At 34.7% G+C, this 27,104-nt stretch overlaps 1 protein-coding gene across 2 annotated transcripts; it reads left to right on the forward strand.

The window, feature by feature from the left end:
- The first annotated feature begins 8,261 nt into the window (after window positions 1-8,261).
- LOC123546256 (sodium- and chloride-dependent GABA transporter 1-like) lies at window positions 8,262-22,930 on the forward strand. Of its 2 annotated transcripts, XR_008372460.1 has the most exons (8): window positions 12,034-12,045; window positions 13,220-13,352; window positions 16,080-16,192; window positions 16,968-17,097; window positions 17,404-17,506; window positions 18,539-18,627; window positions 19,050-19,220; window positions 22,647-22,930. XR_008372460.1 is itself a non-coding variant. In XM_053551564.1 (6 exons), the coding sequence occupies exons 1-4, from the start codon at window positions 8,327-8,329 to the stop codon at window positions 11,998-12,000; spliced, it is 567 nt and encodes a 188-aa protein (XP_053407539.1). In that variant the 5' UTR covers window positions 8,262-8,326; the 3' UTR covers window positions 12,001-12,045; window positions 13,220-13,352; window positions 16,080-16,514. The 2 variants fall into 2 exon arrangements, 1 of the variants encoding a protein (XP_053407539.1); XM_053551564.1 differs by lacking the exons at window positions 16,968-17,097; window positions 17,404-17,506; window positions 18,539-18,627; window positions 19,050-19,220; window positions 22,647-22,930 and adding exons at window positions 8,262-8,567; window positions 9,073-9,207; window positions 9,634-9,778 and having other exon boundaries at window positions 11,955-12,045; window positions 16,080-16,514.
- Window positions 22,931-27,104: the final 4,174 nt, after the last annotated feature.

Here is a 27,104-nt window from a genome sequence, read left to right on the forward strand (position 1 = left end):
ATAATTTATGTCAGAGAGATATGTTAACATGAAAATTGTTTATACTACACTATTCTGTTCTTGTAATATTGTAGATAAATGTGTAAACATCCATAAAGTTATTTGGCGATGGACACATTTTGCTATATTATCTTCCCTTTTCGATATATTTTTTTTCATTTTGTCCACATAATAATTATGCAATAATTACAGATAATAATTTGAAGAAGAATTGTTTCATAATGACAGTTTGCATTCAAGCGAAATGCAGTGACAGAAATAAGATTGTCTTTCAGCACTTTAGAATAACAGACCATTATGTACTTATTTTCTGATTGATATAATTTAAGGGTGACTTCACTCTTTGTTCACTTTCGCGGCACTCTTACATTTGTCGATTATCCATTTTTGGACGGATTGTCGAAGACAATTCCGTCCAGTGGAACCACAATAATATATATACTAATTTCGGCTTAATCGAGTTTTTGATCACCACCATAGATTTCACACTCCGCCGGAAGAAAATAGCTCTCAAATGGCAGCACATAGAACAACTGAAATTACCACGCTTCACTGCGCGCTTTAATTGAATACAGAGGATTAGTGTAGTATAAATTCGAGCAGACGATGTGCCCGCTGACCAATAAACTAAGCACGCTTTATATACGAGACAGTGTTCTTATCGCTGGATGACGGATTTTTCATTGAAGATTTTACATCAATGGAATTCACAAATAAATTAGCTGTACTAAAAATTCAGAATTTAGGGGAAGTAGAAGCTCGGATTTTGTTATTTTTAATCATCACAAAGAAGTGAAATAGAATAATAGCACTTTGATAGATGCTTAAGATAATCAAAGGAAGTAAAAGACTTTTCCAATGATTTATGATACTTGGAAATTTATTGAGAAAGGAATCTATTATATTGCCGAATACAAGATCACTTAGCTCTCGGTAAGTCTGTAAAAGTTATTACTATTCTAGAGCAAAATCAAAATATTTCGTGCCCAAATGATTTGGCTATTACAGTATATTTCAATTTGCAACACGATAATCAGTTATGTGTATTCCTTAAAAGTCTGATCGTCCCTGCTATAATTAGTGACTTAAAAATGTGTTTCAGGACTGTTCCCTATGTTATTATAGATTGATGTATATTTGCCCAATAGTTATTACAAAATATATGTTTTGTAATTGTGTGTATGTGTCTACATGCAGATCTGTGCAGTCCGATAATGATAGTCTGCATTGTTCATATTTAGTCATTAAATTCATAGAAATTTGGCAAGGAAATGGTTACACTGTTGTAAAAAAACAACCTAAAAAGACATTTATTAGTTTAACACTCCCAACAGAAAATGGACATTGCTGATCTCGGACCTGACAGAATCAGTACATTTCAAGACAATCCGTCCTCTATTATTTACAATGCTTTGATTGACATAGTAATTGGGGAGTTCAGTCAGTCTAATTTATTATAGTCTGTAGCAGATTTTAATATATCTTTACGCAATTCTGTACTTGGAGCTGGGAGGTACGACAGTTGACAGAGCAAGTGAGGTAATTAAATTGTTTTTGGTTGCAGTAACTTTGTCATTTCTTGGTCAAAATTGATGTGATAAGTCGCAAAAATCTTCTGATGATGTATAGATATAATTTCATCAAAATCACTGAAATTGTCTTGAAACTAAATTTTCTGTTAATATCGGTAGATTAAAGGATTGTGTAATCATCGTCGTGTTATCTATGTGGTTTCAGTTTCACAGCATGATATAAAGTGATGGCATGTTTCGTTTATGATGATGAAGATGATATATTGATGATATGATAATGTTTTTATGATGGTGATAATGATGATTGTGGTGGTGGTACGATGATGATGATGATGATATTATGTTGGTACTATGATGACGATGATGTTACTATAATATGGTGATACGTTGTTTATGTTTAAACAATCATGTTGATATGATGATGATGGTATGATGATGATGATGCTAAAGGTATGATATGATGACAATATGGCGTTGATAGTACGATTTGTCAAACAATTATAATGATATAGTGATGATGATGAAAATGCTATTACATGATGATGCTATGGTGATTACATGTATGATGTTGATGGTAGGTAATGAGAATATGATAACGATATTACATGTTGATATAATTTTGATTATGATGATGATATGGTATAATGAATCTGATATGATGATCATGATGGTTTGATGATGATGATGATGATGATGACTGTGATATTATGAAATGATAATTGTATGATATCATGTTGGTACATTACTGTACGATGATAACTATGGTGACGCTGTTAATAATAAAAATGGTGATATACTCTGATCGCGATATGACAACGATAGTGATATTGATGATGATGATCAGTTATTGATCTGAATATAATTGTGATAATGCTTCATAATTAGTAATTTGTTTCAATGTCTTGTAATCATTAAGTATTTCAGTTTGTAAGCGACACTCAGACATTAGGCGGATACATCAGGTAAAATGAATTAAAGTACAAGAAAACATGACATCTAGTTTCAGCTAAAAATAAAAACATGATAAAGGTGTCCATTATTGTAAGACAGAATGCAGATGGAACTTAATTATAAATGGTAAAAAAGCGTCTTGTTTAAGTCCTGTATCAGTAAAGGTGAGTTATTCCTTTTATTTTCTCTTAAGCACATGTAATTAACATATAAATTTAACAAAGAACTTGAAAATTCAACAAATAAAGAACATTTTGTGTGCTGATTGGACGAATTTTATTTCATAAAATATTAGTGGCCCTAGATACACATGCTGCCACATGTGCATTTCGGTAAGGCATATAGCAATTTATAGGTTAAAGCAAACAATGAACAATTCGCCTCACTTTCTCATCAGCTGAGAATGGAGAAATATCTGTAGTTTGCCAGTTTCTTGGTTGTCAGCTTATAACATGGGCTTCCGCGCTCTCTGCGTTGTCTGTATTTTGCTAAGCAATTGGGCTAGCGATTTTTCTTCTGTTCGTATTCATTTCTATAAATTTAAACATGTTATATGCCATAATATCAATGAAATAAAGTCGCATCCATTTCCAATCTAGCTCTTTGTTTTTGTTGTTTGTGAATGCTAATAAGAATAGTTTAAGACTATTTGTACTGACGTCGTGCAACGACCGTCATAGATATAATGAAGCTCATACATTCTCTGTGTGTGTTCTATCTTGGTCGAAACCGGTCTGAAGTTGGTCTATGCATCAAGACTTACGCAGCCACCTGCCATTTCTCGAGTCCCGCTTAGGGCGTAGAATTCTTCATGTGAGGAAGCCATCCAGCTGACTTACGGAAAGTTGGTTCTTTACACAAGTGTCCGCCCGTGATGAAATAAGGAGAGGCACATTTGGTCTTCCTTCTCCATCAGAAGCTGGAAAGTTGCCATATGACCAATAATTCTGTCGGTGTTATGTTAAACCGAACAGAAACTAAAACATTAATTCAGGAAGGGCCCTAATGTTTCACCTGTCAACTTTACACTTATAGTGTAGCTGTATTATACCTATATTATCAGAATAACTTTCATGAACTTCATGTGCGAAAAAATAGGTCACTATTTAGGACTGTGCTGGGTCTTTTAGAACACCAAAATATTACCTAAGACTTCACCGCCGTTTGAATACATCTGCGGATGTCTCAAAATTGATATTTTTACTTTTAGCATGTGTAAATGTTGAGTTCTGCTCAACCCGGGGCTAGAGGGCGTGGACGGTAGCATGCATTTCCACTACCGTCCATGAACAGGCTCAATCAAACCGAGCCTGCATCATTTTCATTTTTGTCGTGTTGAGCGACCTGTGAAGTTTTCACTTTTCTCTATTTTAGTATTAAACCGGTTTATTTGCAGTTCACTTTCATGGAGTCTACCAAACTGTTAAAAAGGCCCAACGAGGTTCAACATTGTTATAAAATCGTCATATTTTACTGGATACTATAGGAGACAAATATGATCCAGAACCCTGACAGGGGTCAAGTTGTGACATGCTTTTTCGGAGAAGTGCCTTTGAATAAATATAGAATTTTAAACCCTAAAATGTCATTCGCAAGAGACTGGCCAAAATTCTTCTTTCATCTTTCTAGAAATGCTGGGGACTTGTTGCTGTATAAAGCATGTATCAAGAGAATTGAATCTATTAGAAGATCGTCTGATAGCATGGAATGCAAACAATCAAAATTATACCAATAACAACTCGAATAAATTCAGTTTTAAATAGGTACTGAAATGTGCAACACTCTTTACGGTACTTTCAAGGCATAGAATTCAACCAATAATGATTGACACTGGATAACTCAATGATCCAAAATGTTCGATATTTGGTACGCTATATATAACAAAGATGTAAATTACAATGGGTATGTTTTGAATAAAGCATGTTGTAAATCTGTTGTAGCCACGTAAATTTCCATTGTCACATGATATTTGTGACAGCAGATGTAGCGCCAGGAAATATACACGCTGCAGGGAGATAAATATGAATTCATACTCACAACGCAATCAGCATCAATCTACAAATCAAGAAGAATTGTGGGGCATTTGGTGCACAACATAGTCCTCTATGTTAGAAATGTAAGTTTTGCCATCAATTTATATAAAATAATATTTAGTTGTTCTTTGACTTAACATACGTTGACATTTGAGTAAAAATTCTGATAATGAGTGACCTTATGCCAAAGCATGCAAAATTATATTAGCATACCTATATTTGTCATGAACTTGTAAGGGACAACGTGATAAAATATGTTTGTGAATATATTTACATATTAAGCAGATATTGGAAATTAATCTGTGTTTTCATTCTTCAGCTTTCGCTTCAAAAGCATCCACCTCTATTATTGTCAAAGCCTGATTTTCTTTTTAAAAAATAAAATAAATAATAATGTTCATTTGCATTAAAACAAGTCGGGTTCACGACACATATTGTGTGGCATAATACGGGCTCCAATTTCACGACAAAAACTTAAGTAATTATTTGATAAGTCTGTTATTTTAAAACCGTACAATTGCTTAGGTTAATGGTATTTAATATAACAATGTATCTATAGCTAAATTATATTATGGTTAGTAGTATTTGTCTGTAATACTTACTTCCGTCACGGAAATATGATATTTCTATTTAAACACGATGAAACGAACTTAAGTATTTTCTGTAGTATATTTCTTATTTCTATACTTAGTTTTCTGTAAAATTCAGTATTGTTGTGATTTGATCTATAAAATAGTCATATACAGGTCTGATATAGATGAAAAAGTCAACACTGGGGACGCATAAAGGGCAAAGTTAAGCAATAACATAACTTTTTTCGTGAAATTGGGGCCAGAGTAAGAATAACTTTTTACCAAGGGAAAATGTTTATGCAGGTCAGCGTTAGTTCAACATCAGTATCATCTGTCTGGTCGTGACATTTATAATTTCTCCGGTGCAGTTAATTCAGGCACCATAGATACAGTAAATAACATATAAGCGGTGTTCAAATCGTCCAGACCACAGTGTTTACATAGTCATGCGTGTATTTACTTTTTGTTTGCCGAAATGTTCTGGTGTATATTTGTTTATCTTGCCTCCTACAAGTTTCTTGCATTTCTATTGGTAAATAGATGTCACGTGGAGACAGGATATATTTCAGATATGAATTTTGATTAAAACAAATGGCTGCCGCTTTGTTAATTTACAAAATATTAGATTATAGCATGTAAGTAAAGGGTAGTCGGTAAGATAAAATCGTTACACAGCTTGTTGGTGACAGGATACGGGATATACGCTGTCGAGGAAATCCATATCAGGCTGTCGAGGAAATCCATATCAGGCTCGAGCTTGCTCTCGCCTGATATGGATTTCCTCGACAGCGTATATCCCGTATCCTGTCACCAATAAGCTGTGTAACTAATAATATTTGTAATACTCCTGTGTCGTCACAGGACACGTGTACTACTTTAAGAAACTGTATAGACGTCATAAATTTTGAATAAATTATTTACTTTTGATTTCTTTTACAACAGACCCTCAAATGTTAATGTAAATAAGATTTTCACAATTGTCACTGCTTTATATCTTAATTGTCGGAAAATTTCATTCCCGCATAACGTTTCGAGCTAAAAGGTAGTACTGTCAACAATCATGAAACATTGGGTATTTCCGCATTCTCCGTATTGCGTAGCATAAGGGCCGAGGTGAGTAGATTGTACTGTAAAGTGCGAAATATTAGCATGGTTGCAATAATTCATCAGTTAATAAAATATGGGCAGGAGTTCGGATGCGTAATATTTAAATCACGTGTGCGTAGATTATACTTGGCGTTTCACATTCCATTATAAGCTGGACAGAAAACAAATTTATTGATTTGGACTCTTGAGAGTTCGATTTATAGACTCGTCTGTACTCAGTAGCATGATTTGATTTATCTTGTCTAGATAAGAATCCCTACCAGTTACAACTACAAAATATTGCGTGGTGGTTCCGTGATTGCCCGTAATATAAGCATCTTGGATTCAGTACTCCCACAATTTTATTTTTTCCTGTTGAAAACAAAACATGAAAACATGTTTTTGTTATATTTATTTCATGATTTTATTGCTATTTTTGTACAGTTACTTATGCCGCTTCAAAGGTACTTGTAGTTTCACAAGCTGCGTCAGTGGATTTCTGTGGTCAGAGTTCACAGTTATAATAACGAGCACAAAGATACAGTTATTACTTATTTTATTTTCACATGTATGCAACATATTGTCTGTGTATTCTTTAAACTATTTTATACTTATTTTGATAAAAGTTATTACATGCAATTTACTTCCATAATAATCCATTTTATCCATATCTGTCCTTAACGGTATATGAAATCAAATAATGCAATGTTAAAGATAAAAAGTAATAAAAAAGCATTCCGCATTCTCACCCATAAAATGCAAATACACAATGCTTATACTTACCTATTAGTATTGAGCCCATATATTTACCTGAATAAGGTTATATACCAATAAAAGAAATTGTTCTTTGTTTCATATAAAATCCAGCTACTTCAGAACAATTTTGTTACAGTTTCTAGATTTTCACTCCGTCGTAGACCTATTTTCCACAAGATATCCATACATTTGCTTCAAGAAAACGAAAAGAAAAAGGGGTGTTGAATAGTATGCAGTGAAATGCAAGTCAGCTGAAGTCAGGTACCCTCATATTGCCACATTTCAGGAAGCGGTTCGCAAAATAAACACCCTACTTTCGTTTTCAAGAAAACAACTCGAAAACATGCGCATATTAGCATGAAAAATGTCCTATTTTATGTAAAATTTATTCCACCAGTGAAATAATGCCCATTTGGCCCCCGTTTTACGCGCAAATGCGCGAAAAATGGAAAAATTAGGATCTATTTATTAGGGATTTCTTTCGACTACACCACGGAAGCACATTTTTGACCGAATTACTGCATTATAACCTATTTATAGGTTACATACCAATAAAAGAAATTGTTCTTTGTTTCATATAAAATTCAGCTACTTCAGAACAATATTGTTACAGTTTCTAGATTTTCACTCCGTCGTAGACCTATTTTCAACAAGATATCCATACATTTGCTTCAAGAAAACGAAAAGAAAAAGGGGTGTTGAATAGTATGCAGTGAAATGCAAGTCAACTAAAGTCAGGTACCCTCATATTGCCGCATTTCAGAAAGCGGTCCGCAAAATAAACACCCTACTTTCGTTTTCAAGTAAACAACTCGAAATCATGCGAATATTAGCATGAAAAATGTCCTATTTTAATAAAATATGTAAAATTCATTCCATGAGTGAAATAATGCCCATTTGGCCCCCGATTTACGAATTACTGCATTATAACCATAAACTGTACTTAATCTTTCTAGTTTGTTAACATTACCTAATAAGAGACTGTTCAGTTAAATACAAGTACACAAACGTCGCTGACCTTAAAACTGAACTGTATACTACCTTGTATGTTGTTTCACACTATGCGTTTCTATGCATAAATTATTCTAAATCAGAATATGCACCCCTTCAAACTAAACAGCCTCTTTGTTTGAGACAACTTATATTTATATAGGACAAAACGAATTTAAATCTATAATTATTAATATTAATTATAAACTATGTGATTCAGTGTTTTGGAATAGTTATTTGGCAAAAGGCATAGAAGTTCATTTCCAAAATATCTTCAATTTTTATGTAGTGTTTCAACTTGAAACGTTTTGAGTTTGTTTGGGTTTTTTTTTCACGAAAAAATAACGTAAGCTGTTTTATCTTTTTACATTTTAGCATATGAGTACATTGGAACAGGTCAACAGAAATGATAGCAAGTACAGAGTTAGAGATTCGCATGAAACCAAACGAAAGTGAAGATTTGGATGAAAGGTTCTTGAACAATGGTCACGTAAGCTCTAAATCAGATGTTGTAGATAATGATCAATTTAATCCGAAGAGGGATCAATGGTCAAGTAAACTGGATTTTATTCTTGCCTGTGTAGGGTGCGCTGTTGGACTTGGCAATATTTGGAGATTTCCATACTTGTGCTACAAGAATGGAGGAGGTATACCGTTGGGAACATTGGTTCTAGATCAGTCATTTCTAGTTAGATTTAAAGGCCGTTGAATATTAAATTTAAGTTAAGGCTGCTGAAGTTAGATTTATACTTAAATAAGCTCATAACATCATATGATTATTTGCCTTTTATGGGGAGAGATATTTATGAAAAGTCCATTGCAACCGCAATCAAAATAAAGCCGTGAAGTAGAATAGTATCAGTGTGCAAAATATACTTATAATTATGGTCCTTTGTTCTTTTTAAACTGTAGACCAACAGGCATATTTTTAAACACCATTTCTGTACACATTTTCTTTTCACAGAGCTAACGGTAGTACAATATGCAAAAACGCCGTGCTTTTGAAATCAAGTTTGCACCAACGCGAAAGCAGACTGTAACATATAGCTTCATTACATTTGATCCATATATTACACTTTCTTAAATCAAATTAAATTGTCAAACACAACTGTCGCAAATAGACATTGTTGTTATTATGTATATTTTTTCAAGGTGCGTTTCTGATACCATATATTATATGCCTTGTCACGTGCGGTTTGCCGCTTTTCATCATGGAACTGGCTCTCGGACAATATATGAGTATTGGCAATGTGGAAACATGGGCTAGACTAATTCCAGCATTTAAAGGTGGGTCTTCAAAAGTTATACGTAAGAAAATTACAAGGAAAATATTCTACCTAAACATTTTGACAAATATTTTTCAGGAAAGCTTTTAAAATGGATAATGGCACATTCCGTTTAGTTTTTTTATGTGTTTGTATTTATTTTAAAATGTATCGTTTTGAAGACAGCACTAAATAGTTAGATGCAATCAGAAATAAAACTTTCTAGAAGTAGTGCACTTTAATCAACCATATTTAATTTGCAAAAAAATGATTACTAGTAAATTAAATGTTCATTCTTTTTACAGAATGGAGACAGAAAATCTTTACGTCAACTTTTACATATGTACTTTGTATGATATGGCCTCTTCGTCTCGAAGCAATATTGCCCATTTTATTGACATATTTACTACTCACTAAAATATAATATAAAACTTAACTTTACTTCCAGGAATAGGAATAGCATCGTTCATTGTTACTTTCCAAATGAACATCTACTATATCATAATCTTGGCTTGGGCTGCCTACTTTCTTGTCATGTCATTTTCTTCAACGCTTCCATGGTCACATTGTAACAATGAGTGGAATACAGACAGGTGAGTCAGATCTATAAGAACCAATGGAAGCATAGAATGCAACGAATGTTTAATATTCTAAAACAAAACAAAACATTAATCAACCAAAAAGTATGACTGGCATAGTGTAGTCCTGAACTGGGAAAAATACTTTTGGACTGCAATATTTTAATATTCACTGTTTAAGTAGGCTTAAATAAGGACTAGGAACCAATAGGAATAACCTGCAAACAGCAACATTTAGTATAGTTTAGTATAGTAAAATGGAAACAATACATCTCACAATATAGGCCAGGGCCCAGTTTTTTTTAAAATGAAACCGACTGTGGGAAATAATAGTATGATGATTTCATATAACTGTAAATACTTTTAGTGTTTAATAGTACTAAAATGAAAATTTATAACCCTATAAGTTAATCGACCGTTAGACAAATCATATACATGTAGATCATTTTGAACAACTGGATGTGATGTTAAGATTTTAGAATTTTTAGTGTTTAAAATCCTTAACTCGTATACTCATTTTACTAAGTGTTTACTAAAATGTAAAACTGATACCCTATAAGTTAGAGTCACTGGACCTATGCTCGCCCAGGCACATGCTCGCCCACTTTTTATTTTGATGCCAGATTGTGTAATAAAGATGCAAACTTTTATCACATGTGTTGTTTATTTTTTGTACCCATTGTGTCCCACTTTCTGTCCTCACTTTTGAAGAGTTTCCGGTTCCAGTCAAGGTCGATAGCAGACGAAAATAAAAGTGAAAGTGAAACCAAAAGTGAAAGTGGCCAAAAAGAAACATGACTTAAAATAAATATTTTCAAAACCACTGGTTAAAAGCTGTTGCAAAACTAAAGGTTACACATAGTATGAACTTCTTATGCTGTTTATTTTCAAACTATCAGACCAAATAATGATTTTATATCAGCAAATATTCGTCGACTCCGGGCTGTCAAAATTGTTTTCGAAATGCTGCTTCCAGGGCAAAAACAATTACAGACAATTTTACCGTCATCTTTCACATCTAGTTTATTTAAATGTAATTAAAAATATGTTGTTGATGCAATTTTGTGATTCGTCTGCATCCTACCTATAAATTCTAGGCAAGAATGCTGCATCATTAGTTTTTACAGTAAATACGTTTTGATAACTTCTATTGTATAACTATCATGCTTTTTGTGGAAGTGAATATGTTTTTGAGAATACTGATTGATTAGACTAAATGTTTATCATATCATTTAATACATAAATGGTTTTCTTTTAAAAATATACCACTGGGCGAGCATGGGTCCTGTCCACCTGGAAGAACGATGAAAACAGTATAGTGGTGTTATGCCCGATTTTCAAAGTCCCGGATGTAAGTGTTTACTATAAATTGGGTCATCTTAATGGGGCAATGCCTGGGTAGAACTAACGAGGCAAAGAAGTTTATATATAGTATTACAATAAAAATATTGCAATTTTAATGCCTTTTCTGGGCGAGGACTGGTCCAGTCAGTCTAATTGTCTACAAGCTTAATCACGTGTTTACATTTTGAACAACTGTATCATGGTAGACAGTGTGCCATCTCAAATTTGACAGGTTAAGTGAATGTCAGTTTTTAGAAATCTTGAACGTTAACATTGCAAAAATATTAAACTCATATTAGCCGGGTCATGAGAAAACCAACATAGTGCGTCCGCGCAGTCTAGTCAGGATCCATGCTGTTCGCTGTCAAAGCCTATTGCAATTAGAGAAACCGTAAGCGAACAGCATGGATCCTGACCAGACTGCGCGGATGCAGGGATGCGCAGGCTGGTCTGGATCTATGCGGGTCGCAAACCCACTATGTTGGTTTTCTCATGGCGCGGCTCAATTATAGGTAACGCGCATAATTACCTCTTACATACCAAACTTACATGAACAAACTATATAAGACACGTATATGGCCATATTGAAACAATAAATGGACCTTGGAAGCATGATCTTTAAAAAAAAAAATCCCAGTAATATCAATGTTTTGTTATTAATCAATATTTTTGTTCAGCTTTTGGATGCTTCCCTGCCGTCCGTCGCAAATGTAACGGGGGATGGGAAACACAAGTATAAAATAGTTTATTCAATTTGATTATTTATAATACGATCTATTTTCTAACTCAATTATTGAAATTGTTTCTACTACCTATGCTACGTTTGCTTTTACGATATTTGTTCCAGATGTTGTAACACCGATCATCAATGTTTCGTCAGTGCTGGTAAATGAATCAAGCAAAGGCAAGACAGTCGACGCGGTAATAGAGTTCTGGGAGTAAGATCACTAACTATTTTAAGTCTAATGAACAGTTTAGGCCAGAAAATCGATCGTTTTTTTTTTCTGTAGAAGTACACTGAAGATTTGTAAGTACAATGGGCATTTGTAAGCATATCCTTGTTAATTGAAAACGAAGGATTGTTGTTGTTGTTGTCGTTGTTGTTGATATAAACATATAATGTGAGATCGAATGACAATTGCAATTAACATAATTATCATTAAAACATGCATTTTGAATAACAGTGTATGTTTGATAAAATCTATAAGAAGATCCTTTAAAATCATATAATGCAACAATTTATTTTTAAAGCAAAATAATAGTAGACCCGGTTTGATTGAGTCCGTTCATGACTGTTCATGAGAATTATTGGAACGCAACACCCCTCACGCCCCCTAGCAGCACTGGCTTAAGTTTGTTTTTCTATTGACCAATTGGCAACGAAATAGACATAAATACCTTTATGCATGCTAGATTCTAGCCCCAGATATAATGTGAGAACCACGGTACCTAATGCGAAAATATACTAGCCCATTTTGATCGAGCATTTCTCATTTAACCAGCCCGCTCAACCCAATAGGGAGAACGCAGATTTTCAGATCGTGAGTTCCATACCCGGGCCAGGCATATGTTCTCTGTGACGATTGATAAACGACATTGTGCCTGAAATCATTCGTCCTCAGCCTCTGATTCATGTTCAGAAATTGGCAGTTACTTGTGAAAAAACAGGTTGGTACTTGCATAGAATCAAAGAACCCTGGTTAGGTTAACTGTTCGCTTGGTACAGAATCCAGGAACACTGGTTATTTCAACTGCCCGCTGTTGGCCTAAACCCAAGACAAACAATTCTTCAGAGATACTATGCGTATTTTATGATTTCGACATAATTATAGGAACTTTGGATGATCTTCCCTGTTGAACTTCCCGGCGACATGACCGTGTGCACATGAAGAAGAAGCGTAAACAGGCAAACAAAAACAGACTGTGCAGTATTTACAGTTATACGTTAAAATCGAACTGGGCGATGAAAGTCATCTTAAACGCTTCTAATATGTGAACTCCCATGGTACACATTTGTTGTTATTAAATCTTTAAAAATCACACTGCATATCTATGCTGCTAATACACATTTCAGTGTATATTTCAATTTTGTCATCATCTTGTTTATTACAGGAGAAAGGTTCTACATATTTCCAGTGGTATCGACGAGCCGGGAAGCATAGTTTGGGAGTTGGCTGTATCCTTACTCGTTATCTGGATATTAGTATAGTTCTGTGTTTGTAGAGGTGTCAGAGTGAGCGGAAAGGTACCAACAACTGACAATAACTTGATTTTTACATGTAACTGAAAGCTGTATTTAAATGATATTAGCACATCAATTCACTGAAGAAAAACAAAACGATCGAACTGACAGACATAAACCTATAAAGAGATCATTAAAATGCATAAAACACTAAAACCAAGCAAAATGATACCAGACTTGGTTCAATTGTTCCAGTTCAAAAGAGATATGCAACCTTAAAAGAATAAATATCGCAGCGTGTCTGTAAAAGGGAAATTTATTTTACATGTGATCGAACTAAACTTCAGCAGGAACACAGGATTTTGCATTTTTCCGCTACTCGTGAACATACTTCACTCGATGAAAAATATATTGATCGGATTATCTAGATTGTTTAAAATCTTAAAATAAGCCATTGCTCCACTCAAGGTATGTTTCCTGACTATAACTCTGTACAGAATATCAATAAGGTTCTTTGCCAGTTATATAACAAAGTAATAATTAATCAAAATTACGCATTCGTGAGGTGTGGGGTTCAACATCACACCAACATAATTACGTCAGATGGCGTCTTTCTCGTAGCTATTCATGGAGGTGGAAGACCCAAGACCCTAGGTACCTCCAAGCAATATTTAGGCTCTGGTGGAATTCTGGGTAGAGCCACAGACCTAGAATGTTTGTCCATTTGAAAGAAGTCTAAAACCAAGCGAAGGTTCGAAACGAATTTGGTTAGGAGCTAATGTTTTGAAGTCAACTACCTAAACTACTCGGCTACAAAGAACCGAAAGAGATCAGGAATGGTAGATACACTGTAAAATTTAGAATGAGAAATACAACATAATTTTTGTTACATAGTAATATGGCGACGTATACAGTATATGGTGAATGGCGACACTATCTGACACTATCACGAACGAGCACATTTGCAATAATTTGTAATAACATAAATTCAAGCATTGACCTCGAGGTCAACAAACAGAAGTAATCGACAACATAAGCCTACTATGTATGAAATCAAATGAAAACAGTCTTCGAGTAATATCAGCATCTTAAAATTCTCTTTAGATTACATGTGTAAATGCCTAGTTACATATGACCGAAACTCTTTTTTTATCCTCCCGCCAAAGGCGAAGGGGATATTAGAAATGCTCTCCGTGCGTGCGTGCGTGCTTGCGTCCGTCCGTCTGTCCGTCCGTCCGTCCGCAACGATCTTTGTCCGAAGCATAACTTCAAAAGTACTGGGGGGATTTTCTTTAAACTTCATACACTGATAGAACACATTGGGAGGAAGTGCAGTGTGCAAGAACAATAACTCTACCTTTCCTATTTTTTGAGTTATTCCCAATTATCTTATTTTCTTAAAAAATTTTGTCCGGAGCATAACTCCAAAAGTACTGGAGGGATTTTCTTCAAACTTCATACACTGATAGAACATATTGGGAAGAAGTGCAGTGTGCAAGAACAATAACTCTACCTGCCTATTTTTCTGAGTTATTCCCCTTTATCTTATTTTCTTAAAAAAATTTGTCCGGAGCATAACTCCAAAAGTAATGGAGGGATTTTCTTCATACTTCATACACTGACAGAACACATTGGGAGAAAGTGCAGTGTGCAAGAACAATAACTCTGCCTTGCCTACTTTTTTAATTATTCCCCATTATCATATTTTCTTTAAAAAAATTGTCCGTATCTTCTTCATGTATGGAGGGATTTTATTATATCTTGGCACAAATGTTCACCACCACGAGGCTGAGTGTCCCGCGCAAGAACCAGGTCCCTAGATCTAAGGTCAAGGTCACACTTAGAGGCCAAAGTCAGATACAAGAATAACTTTGTCCGAAGCATTTCTTCTTCATGCATGGAGGGATTTTGATGTAACTTGGCACAATTATACACCATCATGAGACGAAGTGTCATGCGCAGTTCCCTTCTTTAGAGTTACTTCCCTTTGTTGTTACTTTAAATAGCTTTTATTGTAACTTTTTCATTACTAGTCATAGGGAAAAATCGAGACCACTTTTCTGTAGTACAACATGCATGCTACATCCAAGTTTGAGGTGTATTTTGACCAATCTCTACCTGGTAAATATTTTTGTGTGGACTTACAATTTTTTTTTTTTTTTTTTTTTTAAAGATTAACTTCCCTTAGTTGTTACTATAAATAACTTATATTGTAACATTTTTATAATTGACCGTAGGGATAAAACAAGACCACTTTTCTTTGGTACAACATAGATGTTACTTTCCAATTTTAGGTGTATTTTAAGGTATCTCTACCTGGTAAGGAGTTTTTTTTGTGGACTTAGAAAAAAAAAGACTTACAATGATTACTAAACAACCACAAAATTAAAATTCCATTTGCAAATACAGCTGCTAGAGTAAAGAAATTTGCTGTGACGGGCGTATATTGTGACATTCTGGCACTCTTGTTCCCTGTTAGCTTTCCATTCGTTCTTTTTACAATAGCCATATAGAAAAACATCATAGCTATAATGTTCATGAAAATTAATAAAATTTAGCAGTAAACCACCTCACCACTGACTTATCCTATCTTCCACATCTTTAAAACCCCTGATGCGGACCACAACTAAACGGTTCTTCAAAGCTTTCCCCAAAATTAATACTTTCAGACACTAACTTGCCAGGAACTTTAGCCTTCAATTATAATTTGCCCGGCGGGGGGATTAGCCATGTCTAACATGGCTCTTGTTTTTTTTTTGTAATGAATAACAATGTAATTTTCCTCAACAGGTCCCGGTTTAGTGTTTATTGCCTATCCTAAAGCGATCACGGAGATGCCGATATCACCTCTATGGGCTGTACTTTTCTTCTTAATGATATTGCGTGTTGGGTTTGACAGTCAGGTGAGTTTATTTACTGTAATGTCACGGTAGCAAGCACTCTTAACTAAACTTCTTTTCAGAAACTTAATAGTCTGTCTGCTATTATTCTTCTTGGTTGCATTCTATGCTTCCAAAGGATCTTTTCACAGATTTTATTAACTATCGCAACAGCAATCTGAAAATGCCGTGTGGCGTGTGCAAAAAGTCTCCCCATACTTTCATTTAGTGTTGTCCTTTGGGATCATGGAATCCATTCAAAAGATGTGGAAGAGAGTTCTGTTTAAGCCGGTGCTAGGAGCGAGAGAGGTGTTGCATATTTCATTACTTCTCATGAACCAAGGCTGCTATTATTTTGCTTGGTTTGCACTCTATGCATATCTAAGGATATCTTTACAGATTGTATTTATTTTGTCCATTGCGGCTGTTTTTGTGGACGTAAATTGTATTACCTACTTAAGTAAATGTAATCTCAGATAATTGTCACAGGTTTGCATACTGGATATAAATAGCTGAAAGTATGAAATTAATTTAAATGAATATTTTGTTTAATTATATCCCTTATATTGTTGATTTTATCTTACTCAGTCATGGTATGTTACACAGTTATAAAATTGTTCTGATTATAATTGAAGCATTACATGTGTGTGAACTAAATGAAATTCAGATAAATAATAACTACGATCCGATCGTTAGTTTTGCATTCATCTGAAGGTTAAGACTAGTCTTATTTCGCCGAGATTCGTGATTTCGAAAATACAATTGTATCTTATGAATCTTGTCTATGTAATGTTTGTAGATATGGAAGCATTTTTGGCGCCGATTATAGACGCTTTTCCAAATTATTTGTACGGAAGAGAAATAGAATGATTCTTTCTGCAGTTTACTGTGTAGTTACTTATTTACTTGGACTATCGATGCTAACAGAGGTATTTTATTACTCTGTTTCCTTAGATTTTACAGGAGTAGAAATTTAATACCGATAATCAGTATATCATTTGATTTAGTTTTCAGTTATTTAATTTATTTCACACCTATACATTTGCCTGTAAGAACTGCTACATATGGACTCGAATACATGCCTCGTCCTTGATATGTTTTAGAATCCAACATGAAAGAAAACCTGAAGTTCAATCATAAATGAAATCAGTATTGTAAATTACTATAAAAACTGACTTGCATAATTACTTTCTTTAATTCTCAACTATTCTTTGTTGACCTTTTTCTGTATGCAGGGTGGAATGTATGTGTTTCAACTCTTTGACTACTATTGTGTCAGTGGATTCGTCATGTTGTGGATTTGCTTCTTTGAGGCAGTTGTTGTCTCATGGGTGTTTGGTATATATATATATTCTAAAACATAATTTATACTGTTACTAATAATAAATATTAGTTCTACCTAGAACAAGAGCATTTAATATAAATTTATAGTAAGTCTATATTCTGTATGAAATTGTCCTTGAAAAGAAACAAAGTTATTTGATGCAATGTTATCAAAAACTTACTGCAGGATATTTGAAGCGAATCGCATCCAGATCTAAAATACCATTTTGATAAATGGACCTGTTACAGAGTCTGCAATGTTTGTTTTGTGCTACAAACATGGTTTGAGCCTCCGTGGCCGAGTTGCTATGTTAGCTTACTTTCAGTCCTCCGGGCTGTAGAATCGAAACCTCACTTGGTGTGTAGAAGTTATTATGTGAAGAAGCCTTCAAAACTGGCTTGCTGACAATCGCCGTCTGAAATAATACTTCGAGAAAATCCTCTAGACTTCATCCAGTACTAAAAAGAACGGAAAAATTATCATACGTCAAATAATTGTGACGGTGTGACCTTAAATCCGACTAAAACAAATGTAAAGCAAACATTTCACTTCCTTTTACATAACAACTTTATTTAGTTACATGGTCTCTCCCTCCTTTCCGGTGTCACTGTTGTTTTTAAGTTCGAAATTCCTGTTATTTATAGAGTTTCCATTTAAGATACACAATTCACCTAGTATAAAATACCAAAAGTGCAGACATGCCCGATAAACTCTATACATATATGTATAAAGCCTTCAAAGCCGTCAAAACCTTCATAAGCTGATGCATTGCATAAAAACCGACGAAGGAGCTGATTTTTTCCTTGGAGGAAAAGTAATATGCTTCAGTATTTCAACATTCTTTCAGGACAGGAACGTTTCCAGGAAGCAGCTGAGCTGATGATAGGACTGGTTTTTTATATGTTGGAAATATATCATATCAATCATAACCTCTGTATGTTTACGCTATTGTATTTTCTGAAATGAGTTTCTTTTAAGTTATAACTTGTTGCGACAACATTGTTTCCAAATTTAAAGAAGCAAATTTTAATTTCATACAATTGCAGGTAAGAGATGCAATGTGTGCTCTAGTTAGTATCTGTTTACTGTTTTGCGAGTCTAACAGTTCGCTATTTTGAGACTAGAATCAGTTCAGGTAAAGATAAATATTTTGAGGATATACGTCATACTTACGATATATGTTTGGCTAGTTTTAAATTAGTAACTCTCGCCTTTTCGAGAACTAGAATCTGTTTTCGTGAATACACTTAGCAAAATGTTTCTGATTTTCAGCTATAACCACCCATTTCTCATTACACAACAGCCTAAAACAGAAGTAATTCAGCTAAGTTAGAATATTAGAATATCATGATAAATTCTTTTGATTTCAACAGTTGAACATCTAATTGACGCAACTTCATATTTCGTGGTATGTACATATGTACTAAGTGATATGTGATATACATATGTTCTATACAACTAACGTCAATATTTAAAAACTAAAGCTTCAATTAATAGAAACGATGTTAGTTTACCTCATTTTAGCAGCTCTTAAATTCAGTTTGTTTTTATTTTCAGGCGATATTTATATTCTCCGTAGTCTCATTTACACCGCTAACTTATGGAAAGACATATATCTATCTTAGATGGGCTCAGGCAATTGGGTTTTGTATGGCTCTTGTGTCAATGAGATGTATCCCTGTGGCATTCATATACACGCTAATAACTACGAGGGGAACACTGCGACAGGTACCGTGCAGCTTTAGTATTAATAAATTGCATACAAGTAGTCTTTCTATAGACACAAATTAATAAATAGTAGGGCTGGTACTGTTTGGTTATATGTTCCCGTAGATTGCATTATGATACACTAATAACTAAAAGCGAAACACAACATAAAGTAACATATGGCTCTCGGAATAAAATGTGTGTTTTAAAAGTTTGTAGTTTTTCATAAACAATGTATTAATTAATTGTTCGTTAAGTTTAATTAGATTTTATAATATACGTGATTAATTATACTGCAATGGGAATCGGCCCGATACTTTATGACTTTTTCTTAAAGGGAACAGTTTGTTTGTTTGTTTGTTTTGGGTTTAACGCCGTTTTTTCAACAGTATTTCAGTCATGCAACGGCGGGCAGTTAACCTAACCAGTGTTCCTGGATTCTGTACAAATACAAACCTGTTCTCCGCAAGTAACTGCCAATTTCCCCACATGAATCAGAGGTGGAGGACTAATGATTTCAGACACAATGTCGTTTATCAAATAGTCACGAAGAACATACGCTCCGCCCGAGGATCGAACTCACGACCCACTAAGACTGTTGTAGGCTGCTTGTGATTGTATGGTTTTCTGTATTTTGCATATATTTGTAGACTAAGTGTTTTTATTGTTGGATGTTTTCAGCAACCCGTCTACGATATTTTCCGTTGCGGCTTCTTTCGTTGTTGGCCTACTTTTAATTATTCATTTGAGGAAGCCATCAAGCTGACTTATGGAAGGTTGATTGTTCTAACATGGTGCCCGTCCGTGAGGAAATAATGCACGGAGGGTCACCTGGGGTCTTTTTCCACCAACAGCTGGAAAATAGCCGTATTGCCTATAATTGTGTCGGTGCGATGCTTACCCCCCCCCCCCCCCCCACCCCCACCCACCCCCCTCAAAAAAAAAGAGCACTGCTACAAGTACTGTATAGCTAGTTCATCAATGGGTTGTTTTCCCGTAGTTTTCATGAATACGGTAATAACTACAAGGGAAACACTCAGACACGTACTGTATAGCCAGTTCATAAATGGGTTGTGTCCCTAATACATGTATTTACAAGGGAAACACTGCGACAATTACTGTATAGCAAGTTCATCAATATGTTGTGTCCCTGTAATGTACATGTATACGCTAATAACTACATCCGTTGTCTAAAATCACAAAATTTATACGGCGTTACAAACCTGTGATATTGTAGTAAAATGATTTAAAATATCTTTTTGTGTACCTCGACATTTTCGAAATGTTTACATTTTGTTAACAATAATGTATATATAATATTTTTAAAAATGAGTAGAAAATGACTGGTTGGCTGATTTTCTCAGTTCACATTGAAGTAGTTCTCCAGTATGATGAAAAATTATGCTGGAAGGGCAGTGTATGGATTTGTACCGCAGTAACTTTTGTTTAGGGCTTCCTAAACTGCAGTTTAACATTCTTATCTTACCATCAAACTGATAAACTGAATTATGCAACAATTACTCTCGTACTTTAAACAGTATGTTTTAATAACGTTTTGCACCGTTTTACATTCGTATAGATTCTAGAATGTGTACTGTTCAAGAACATTCACCAGCAAGTAATGGTCCTTGTGCTATACTTATGATCTGGAACTCGAGAAGCTTAAGAATATTTCGGCCTTAAAGATTTGAGACACATTACGTTCCAGAATATTTCATGCTTTAATATCTTAACCAAACTAGAAATATTGTACAATACATAAAATTCGTTTTGATCAAGTTTATATTGAACACGCGTCTAAAGTAAGAGCTTAAAGCATCGGTGTCAGGCGTAAATCTTGGCTTGAACTGAACCCCGTTAAGGATAGTAAAGGTAGAGGTAGATGTCCCTTTGTTTGTCATTCTGTGACTTATTTATGCTTTAGGAGTTACAATATTGGAGCTATCTAATCCAACCTTAGAGAAAATAGATGTGGCTCGTTCTAGTTTGATTATGAACCAAGTCAGATTAGAATCTGATGAGTGTTGTGATTCTTTATTAAAAGAACGCCACAATTTATCATATTCTACTCTTGGGCCGCTTCTGTCTTCACTAACTCTATTGATTATAAAACAGATCTGAATTTGCAATATATCTGTGGACAGTTCAAGAAAAGGTTCAGATATATTCATCATTCATCAGTTCTTCCAAATACCAGTTTGTTAACATTTCAGAAACTTATTTTTATCTAATAAGTTATTGATAATGTCATTATCTTGAAATTAAAATTCTGTAAATGTCCAGAAACCGTCATTAACCATTAGCCTGCTGGCGGCAAGGGATTTTGCCTTTCCGACCAATGCAGACTAAGATAAGTCTGTGCATCTGAGCATGCTAATCTTCGTCTGTAGCGTTTGATATACGAGCCCCCTTCAGATAAAAAACGATACTGCACAAATTGAATGATAGACCAGTCCCTTTTAGAAATTTAGCAGAGTAAAGGTAAGAAATCTTTTCTAAATGTCCATTTCCGGAATTGTGTGCAAGAGCCGTTTTTCACTTTCTCGCAGGCTATGTTACAGGATATTATATGAATGTTAAATGCGGCATTTTTGCAGCATAATCACTCGTTGAAAATACCTTGTAAGTGCTGCATTGCATATTGATAAAAATACAGGAAAAAATACGATGTTGTTATAGTGTGTGGAGCAACTGCAAGTTGGGCAACTGTATCAAATGATCAGTGCAGGGATTGGTGTCCGGGAATTCCAAGAGACCAGATCCACTAATGCTTTTTTTTTGGTGTTAGTTGTGTTAAACTCGCACCGACACACTTATAAGTCATATGGCAACTTTCTAGCTTTGGTGGTGAAAGAAGACTCAAAGTGCCCATCCGTGACTTATTTCATCACGAGCTAATACCCGAGTAGAATCACCGACCTTCCATACGGCAGCCGGCTTGAAGAATGCCATGCCTCGAGTGAGGCTCGAACCCACATCGGTGAGGGGGATCTACTTATGCAAAACACTAAGCAGGTTTAGCCTAGCATTATTTATATAATTGAAACATACTGCAAATATGTAGATACATGCTAGAAGACAACCAATTTGTCGTGTGTGTTGTGTTTACGGTATATACTACATTTAAGTATATCTGCACTATTGTTGCAGCATTAACCTTCACTGTTGAAACATTGAATGCAATTAATGTTTAACTTTTTCAATACTTACATATAATCCAAAAGCACATCGGAAGTATGTTGAAAGCATGCTGAAAGTGTACTTAAAGTAGATACCATTATTTACTGTTTTATTATACACGCCTTTGTCTTTTTTCTTTTGGCTTTGTATCAAAAAGAAGTTAAAATAAAATGAAAAGTACGATGGGAAGCTTACTGGTTTATATTTCAGTTGTAATAATTCTTAAACTTAACTAAAACTAAAAACAGAATTTTCTTTCATTTACAGAGATGGCAGATCATGTTCACACCACTGCTGCAAACGCATCAGCTTTTAGCGAAAGAGTAATCACGAGCCATGCAATTGCGTCTAAACAACCTTTCCAACCGTGTGCTTCTTTTTCTATTTTTATGTACATTTAGTTACGAGATGCAATAATCATTTAGTATTTTACATGTCATAACGACCGATTACTAACATCATGCGTGTTATGTTGTTGTTTTACCTTTGAAAATGTCCTGTGAAAAATGTTAACTAGAGTTGTATATGTCCTGTAATACAATGATTGTTTGATGTACGAATACACTTTTCATACTACAGCTTTGTAGGTAATGCTTTTAATTTACTGAGATAATACTTCATGTTTATATCTTGTTTTATAGTCAAGATAGTCAAAACATTAATCTACCGAAGTGCTTTTGAAGAGCTTTATAGTTTTTATGCAAGATTACAGTAATTGGTGTTGCGTAACACGTAAATCAATAGTGCCAATTCTTGCTCCCTATTTATATTCATATCAGCCGAACTAATAAGGTGACACAGAACCATTAAACCTGAAAAATCCATTGAAAGTGTTGCTAATCGTACCAGAGAAAACATATGAACAAGATCGAATTAGGGCAAAGGTACTACTAATTAGTAGCAAACGACGAATAAGAGTAACAAATCAGCAAGAAGCTTTATTGTCATATCAAACTAATACAACTGGCTCTCCGGCCGGCTGGCTTGTAGTCTAAAAATTCGAACAACACGACTTGGCAAGCGATGAAGAAGACAGCAAAACAAACTTAAAAATACCGGACACGTCTGTTCGTAATTTTAAAAGAGCCTGGTAGTAGAAGAAAATATTAATTGAATAACCAGTATAATTCTACATCACGTTGTTCTCCTTATTAGCTCAACAACATGCCAGATATTTCTTTTTTTGAAACGCCAACAAATCTGTCATGGTACCCTTAGCCCAAGAAAACAACATATTTTGTCAATACATGTTCAGGAAGCCCGAGATCTGTCTCAGCTCCAATACCAACCGATCAATATCTTGTTTGCGGAATGTCTTCCGTCCTTCCTGTCAAAAAATGTGTTCAACCAGAACCCTAACGGATTCCCAGCTTTTCCAGGCACATTTTCAGCGGAAAAACTGAAGCGGTAACATCCCAGGATCCTAATAACAACATGGACTTCAAAGTTGAGTATAATTTGAATTTCTTCTGACTGTTCCATATGCACAATGCACAAAAGTCCTATTATGAATTCAAAGAAAATAGGCATTTTCAAATATTTCTGTATTTCTGTAGATTGAAACAAAACCTCGATCTTTGGTGTAGATGCAAATGATTTAAGAAATGTAATAAAGACGGTTACACTGTTCTTTTCATCCACTCTCCTGAACCAGTGACTTAAGAACCACCAACACGAAAACACGCTAAATACTTTCCCGCCATCCATAATAAAATGTAGAGTTATTCTGAAGCCAGTGGCAGAGGGTTATTGCAGACAAAATCCGGTCTAATCTGCCGTGTGCAGAAACTGAAAAGTTACAAAACTCTATCGGTCGCTTACCTTTCGCTAATCAGGATCTTCAACACACTTGCATATAAATATCTTTTTTGCGCATTGCTCTATAGGTAAGTGGTTTGGACTCTTTGTGTCGTGAAAAAAAAGGAAATAAAGAAGAATACTATTTGTGTCATTTGTTTAGTATATATGTATTAAGTGGTGTTACTGAAGGTGTTGGAATTAAAGAAATAAAACCTGACTTACATGTACATGACATTCATTCCGTAAAAAAGTGATATTTTTCTCCAAAAAGATTACCGGGCCCTTTTGTTCTTATGAGTGACCCATCCCCATAGAAACAGTTTTCCCGAGGAAATCTTCTTTTATCTTGCATATATTAATGTTTGAAACATTTTATTACCCCGACTATACATGTAATCCGCTTCACGACGTTAGGAGCCTCCATAGCCGAGTAGATTTAAATCGCTGGCTTCAAATCACTTGCTATTAACCGGTTTTGGTTCTAACATTGTGTATACACGTTTTTGAGGAAACCTTCTAAATCAATATTTCATATAAATTTACAAGAGCATTTTTATAATTTACGTAACTTGTCATTGCATGTGTCAAGGATTCACCAGGAAGGATTAGCTTTAACTGACACTATCCTGTGACTTTGAACATATTTGGGAGAGAGTGAGGTTAGGTGCGCAAAAGCCGTTTAAGCTCCCCAGTGGTGTGTTTCAAAGCTATACCCACTGTGTTTCCTCTGTTCAATTGGCCCTGTTACGGTCTTCTTGAAATTATTACACCGTAAAAGATATCTTCCTAGAGCTGTTTACCTATACAACGGCGACGTTTTCTTACACTTGTATACTTCTTTTTTGCTCGAGTGCACGAGGTAATGCATTGTAATGTTTCCCCTGTATCAACATTCGCAATGTAAAGTATCGACGGCCCAAATGTCACCCTTTACCGCAAACATGAAGAAAAAACATGACACACGCACGATGTATGGTGAAATTGCATAGCCAAACCTGTTCAATTTTCAAGAAGACATAGTGCAGAATAGATCATAAGCAAACAGACTAATTTTGGCTAAAATGGATAATGTGGGGGACATTAGTTTTAATAATTTTGAAAACCGATGGAATTTGTATTATTCACTTGTGCAAAATGACAAAGTAGTGACATTTCATTCATTTGTGCAAAATGACATATTAGTGACAGACACTGTAGTGACAAATTCGTGTTTGATGCAAAGACTTATGTCAGAGACTTTGGAGTGAATATATATGGCCTAGACTGCAGCAAGACCAAGTAGCAAGACGGTGACACCACTAATCAATGGACAGATGAAACGTACTGCAGACCAAACAATCCTTCTGGGGCTTAAGGTGTGAATGCAATCGGGTTCAAAAAGAATCAGCCGGGTCGAGTTTTTTTCTCAACCTCAACGCTCCCGACGTTTAGGGCTTTGTAGACATTTACTTAAAACGGTTCGTATTTCTAAAGCAGCATACAAGAGCATACGGTTACATGCACCAACCCTTCAAAGAATGTTGTCACCGCAGCATCAGAAATGGAAAAATAATGATACACGAATCTCCGTTTGCTAATTAAAGCAACCACAGAAATGTTCACAAAAAACTTCGTATTTTTAACGATGGAACTGCCCATAAACACCACGATTGTTTATCTCAGTCAGTTTTAAGGGACAGAAACGTTTCTTTGATAAATACAGAATCGCATTAAGCCAGAAAGAGAGAAAGAGGCATTTAATTGAATTGGTACAATACATACGACCAGTTAAATGATATACATTATAAGAACTTCTTGCGTAAAATTGAAAATGTGTACGATTTTTTATGTGACCCTTAGTAGACCTATCACTTTTAAAATATCTCTGTAAGTTGCAATTATAACCATTTTGCTATTGATCAATATATACTGTTACAGACTACATTTGTTTTCTTTTTGTTCTACTTTTTTTTTCAGTTGATCATAACCTTAGTATCAAAAGCAAAGCCTCATATTCGTGATAGATATTCTCGGTTCCTGAAGTCCTTGCTCTATTTATGTACTTTGCACGGCATTCGCATATGACACAGCAGAGCGAAAGATCAAGTAATTGATTTTGATAATATTATATATTAGTAGGTAGCGTCTTTTTTAAACCTTGCTGACTGGACCACGTGACAGGACGGTTGCGTTATAGGCTGATTCGAGAAGCGATATGAATTGAAACGGAAAAAAATAAGCTAATGAGACATGTTGAATCGGATTGTGTAGTTGGCACTGGAAAATAAGTTTTGTATAAAGTTGGTTCTTCTTTGCCCTTGAAGGTCTGTCGTTATAAAAGGGATTCATAAAGAAATGAAATGTTATGTTTAAAATTGGAACAAGTGGAATATACTAGAACTGTACTTCAATACTACCGCAAAAGAAATGACAAAATAGTGAACATTAACTAAGAAACAATATATCCCAACACTGATTTGTCATTGAATAAGATCATTGTTTAATGTTTAGGGATGCTGGCGCAAGGATGAGTTAAATAGCTCTGCCTTTAAGTTTCCTTCGAACAATAGAAGTAACGTTATATTGTGTATAATTGTTCCTGGTAGCAGCAGCGCCAATCAAAGAGCACAAAAGACTGAGTTTTCAGAGTTACTAATGTCTAAAGAGCTGATAAATAATCAAAGTAAATATTTGAAACTTATATATCTCAACAGTAACACGGGAAATTTAGAAACAAAGAATGATACATTTGCTTTCTGATTTTTTTATTGAAAATAAAAAAGAATATAAGATCATTAACTCAAAATCACAAGAATTCTAAAATAATCTCGCTCACAATCTAACGTGTTGTCTAAATGGAAGTTTCAAATATTTAATTTTAATCATTTTTTATATATTGATCTTAACTATTCCAATGTGACCTAATCCAACAAATTACAAAGAAAT

Source organism: Mercenaria mercenaria, chromosome 9, assembly GCF_021730395.1.
Source record: "Mercenaria mercenaria strain notata chromosome 9, MADL_Memer_1, whole genome shotgun sequence".
NCBI lineage: Eukaryota > Metazoa > Mollusca > Bivalvia > Venerida > Veneridae > Mercenaria > Mercenaria mercenaria.

What these genes read in the sequence shown, in the direction of transcription:
- LOC123546256 (XM_053551564.1), top strand. Translation starts at nt 8,327, where the DNA reads ATGATAGCAAGTACAGAGTTAGAGATTCGCATGAAACCAAACGAAAGT. An exon ending in GTGCTACAAGAATGGAGGAG is followed by an intron (nt 8,568 to 9,072) that starts GTATACCGTTGG and finishes TATTTTTTCAAG; the next exon opens with GTGCGTTTCTGATACCATAT. An exon ending in ACTAATTCCAGCATTTAAAG is followed by an intron (nt 9,208 to 9,633) that starts GTGGGTCTTCAA and finishes CTTTACTTCCAG; the next exon opens with GAATAGGAATAGCATCGTTC.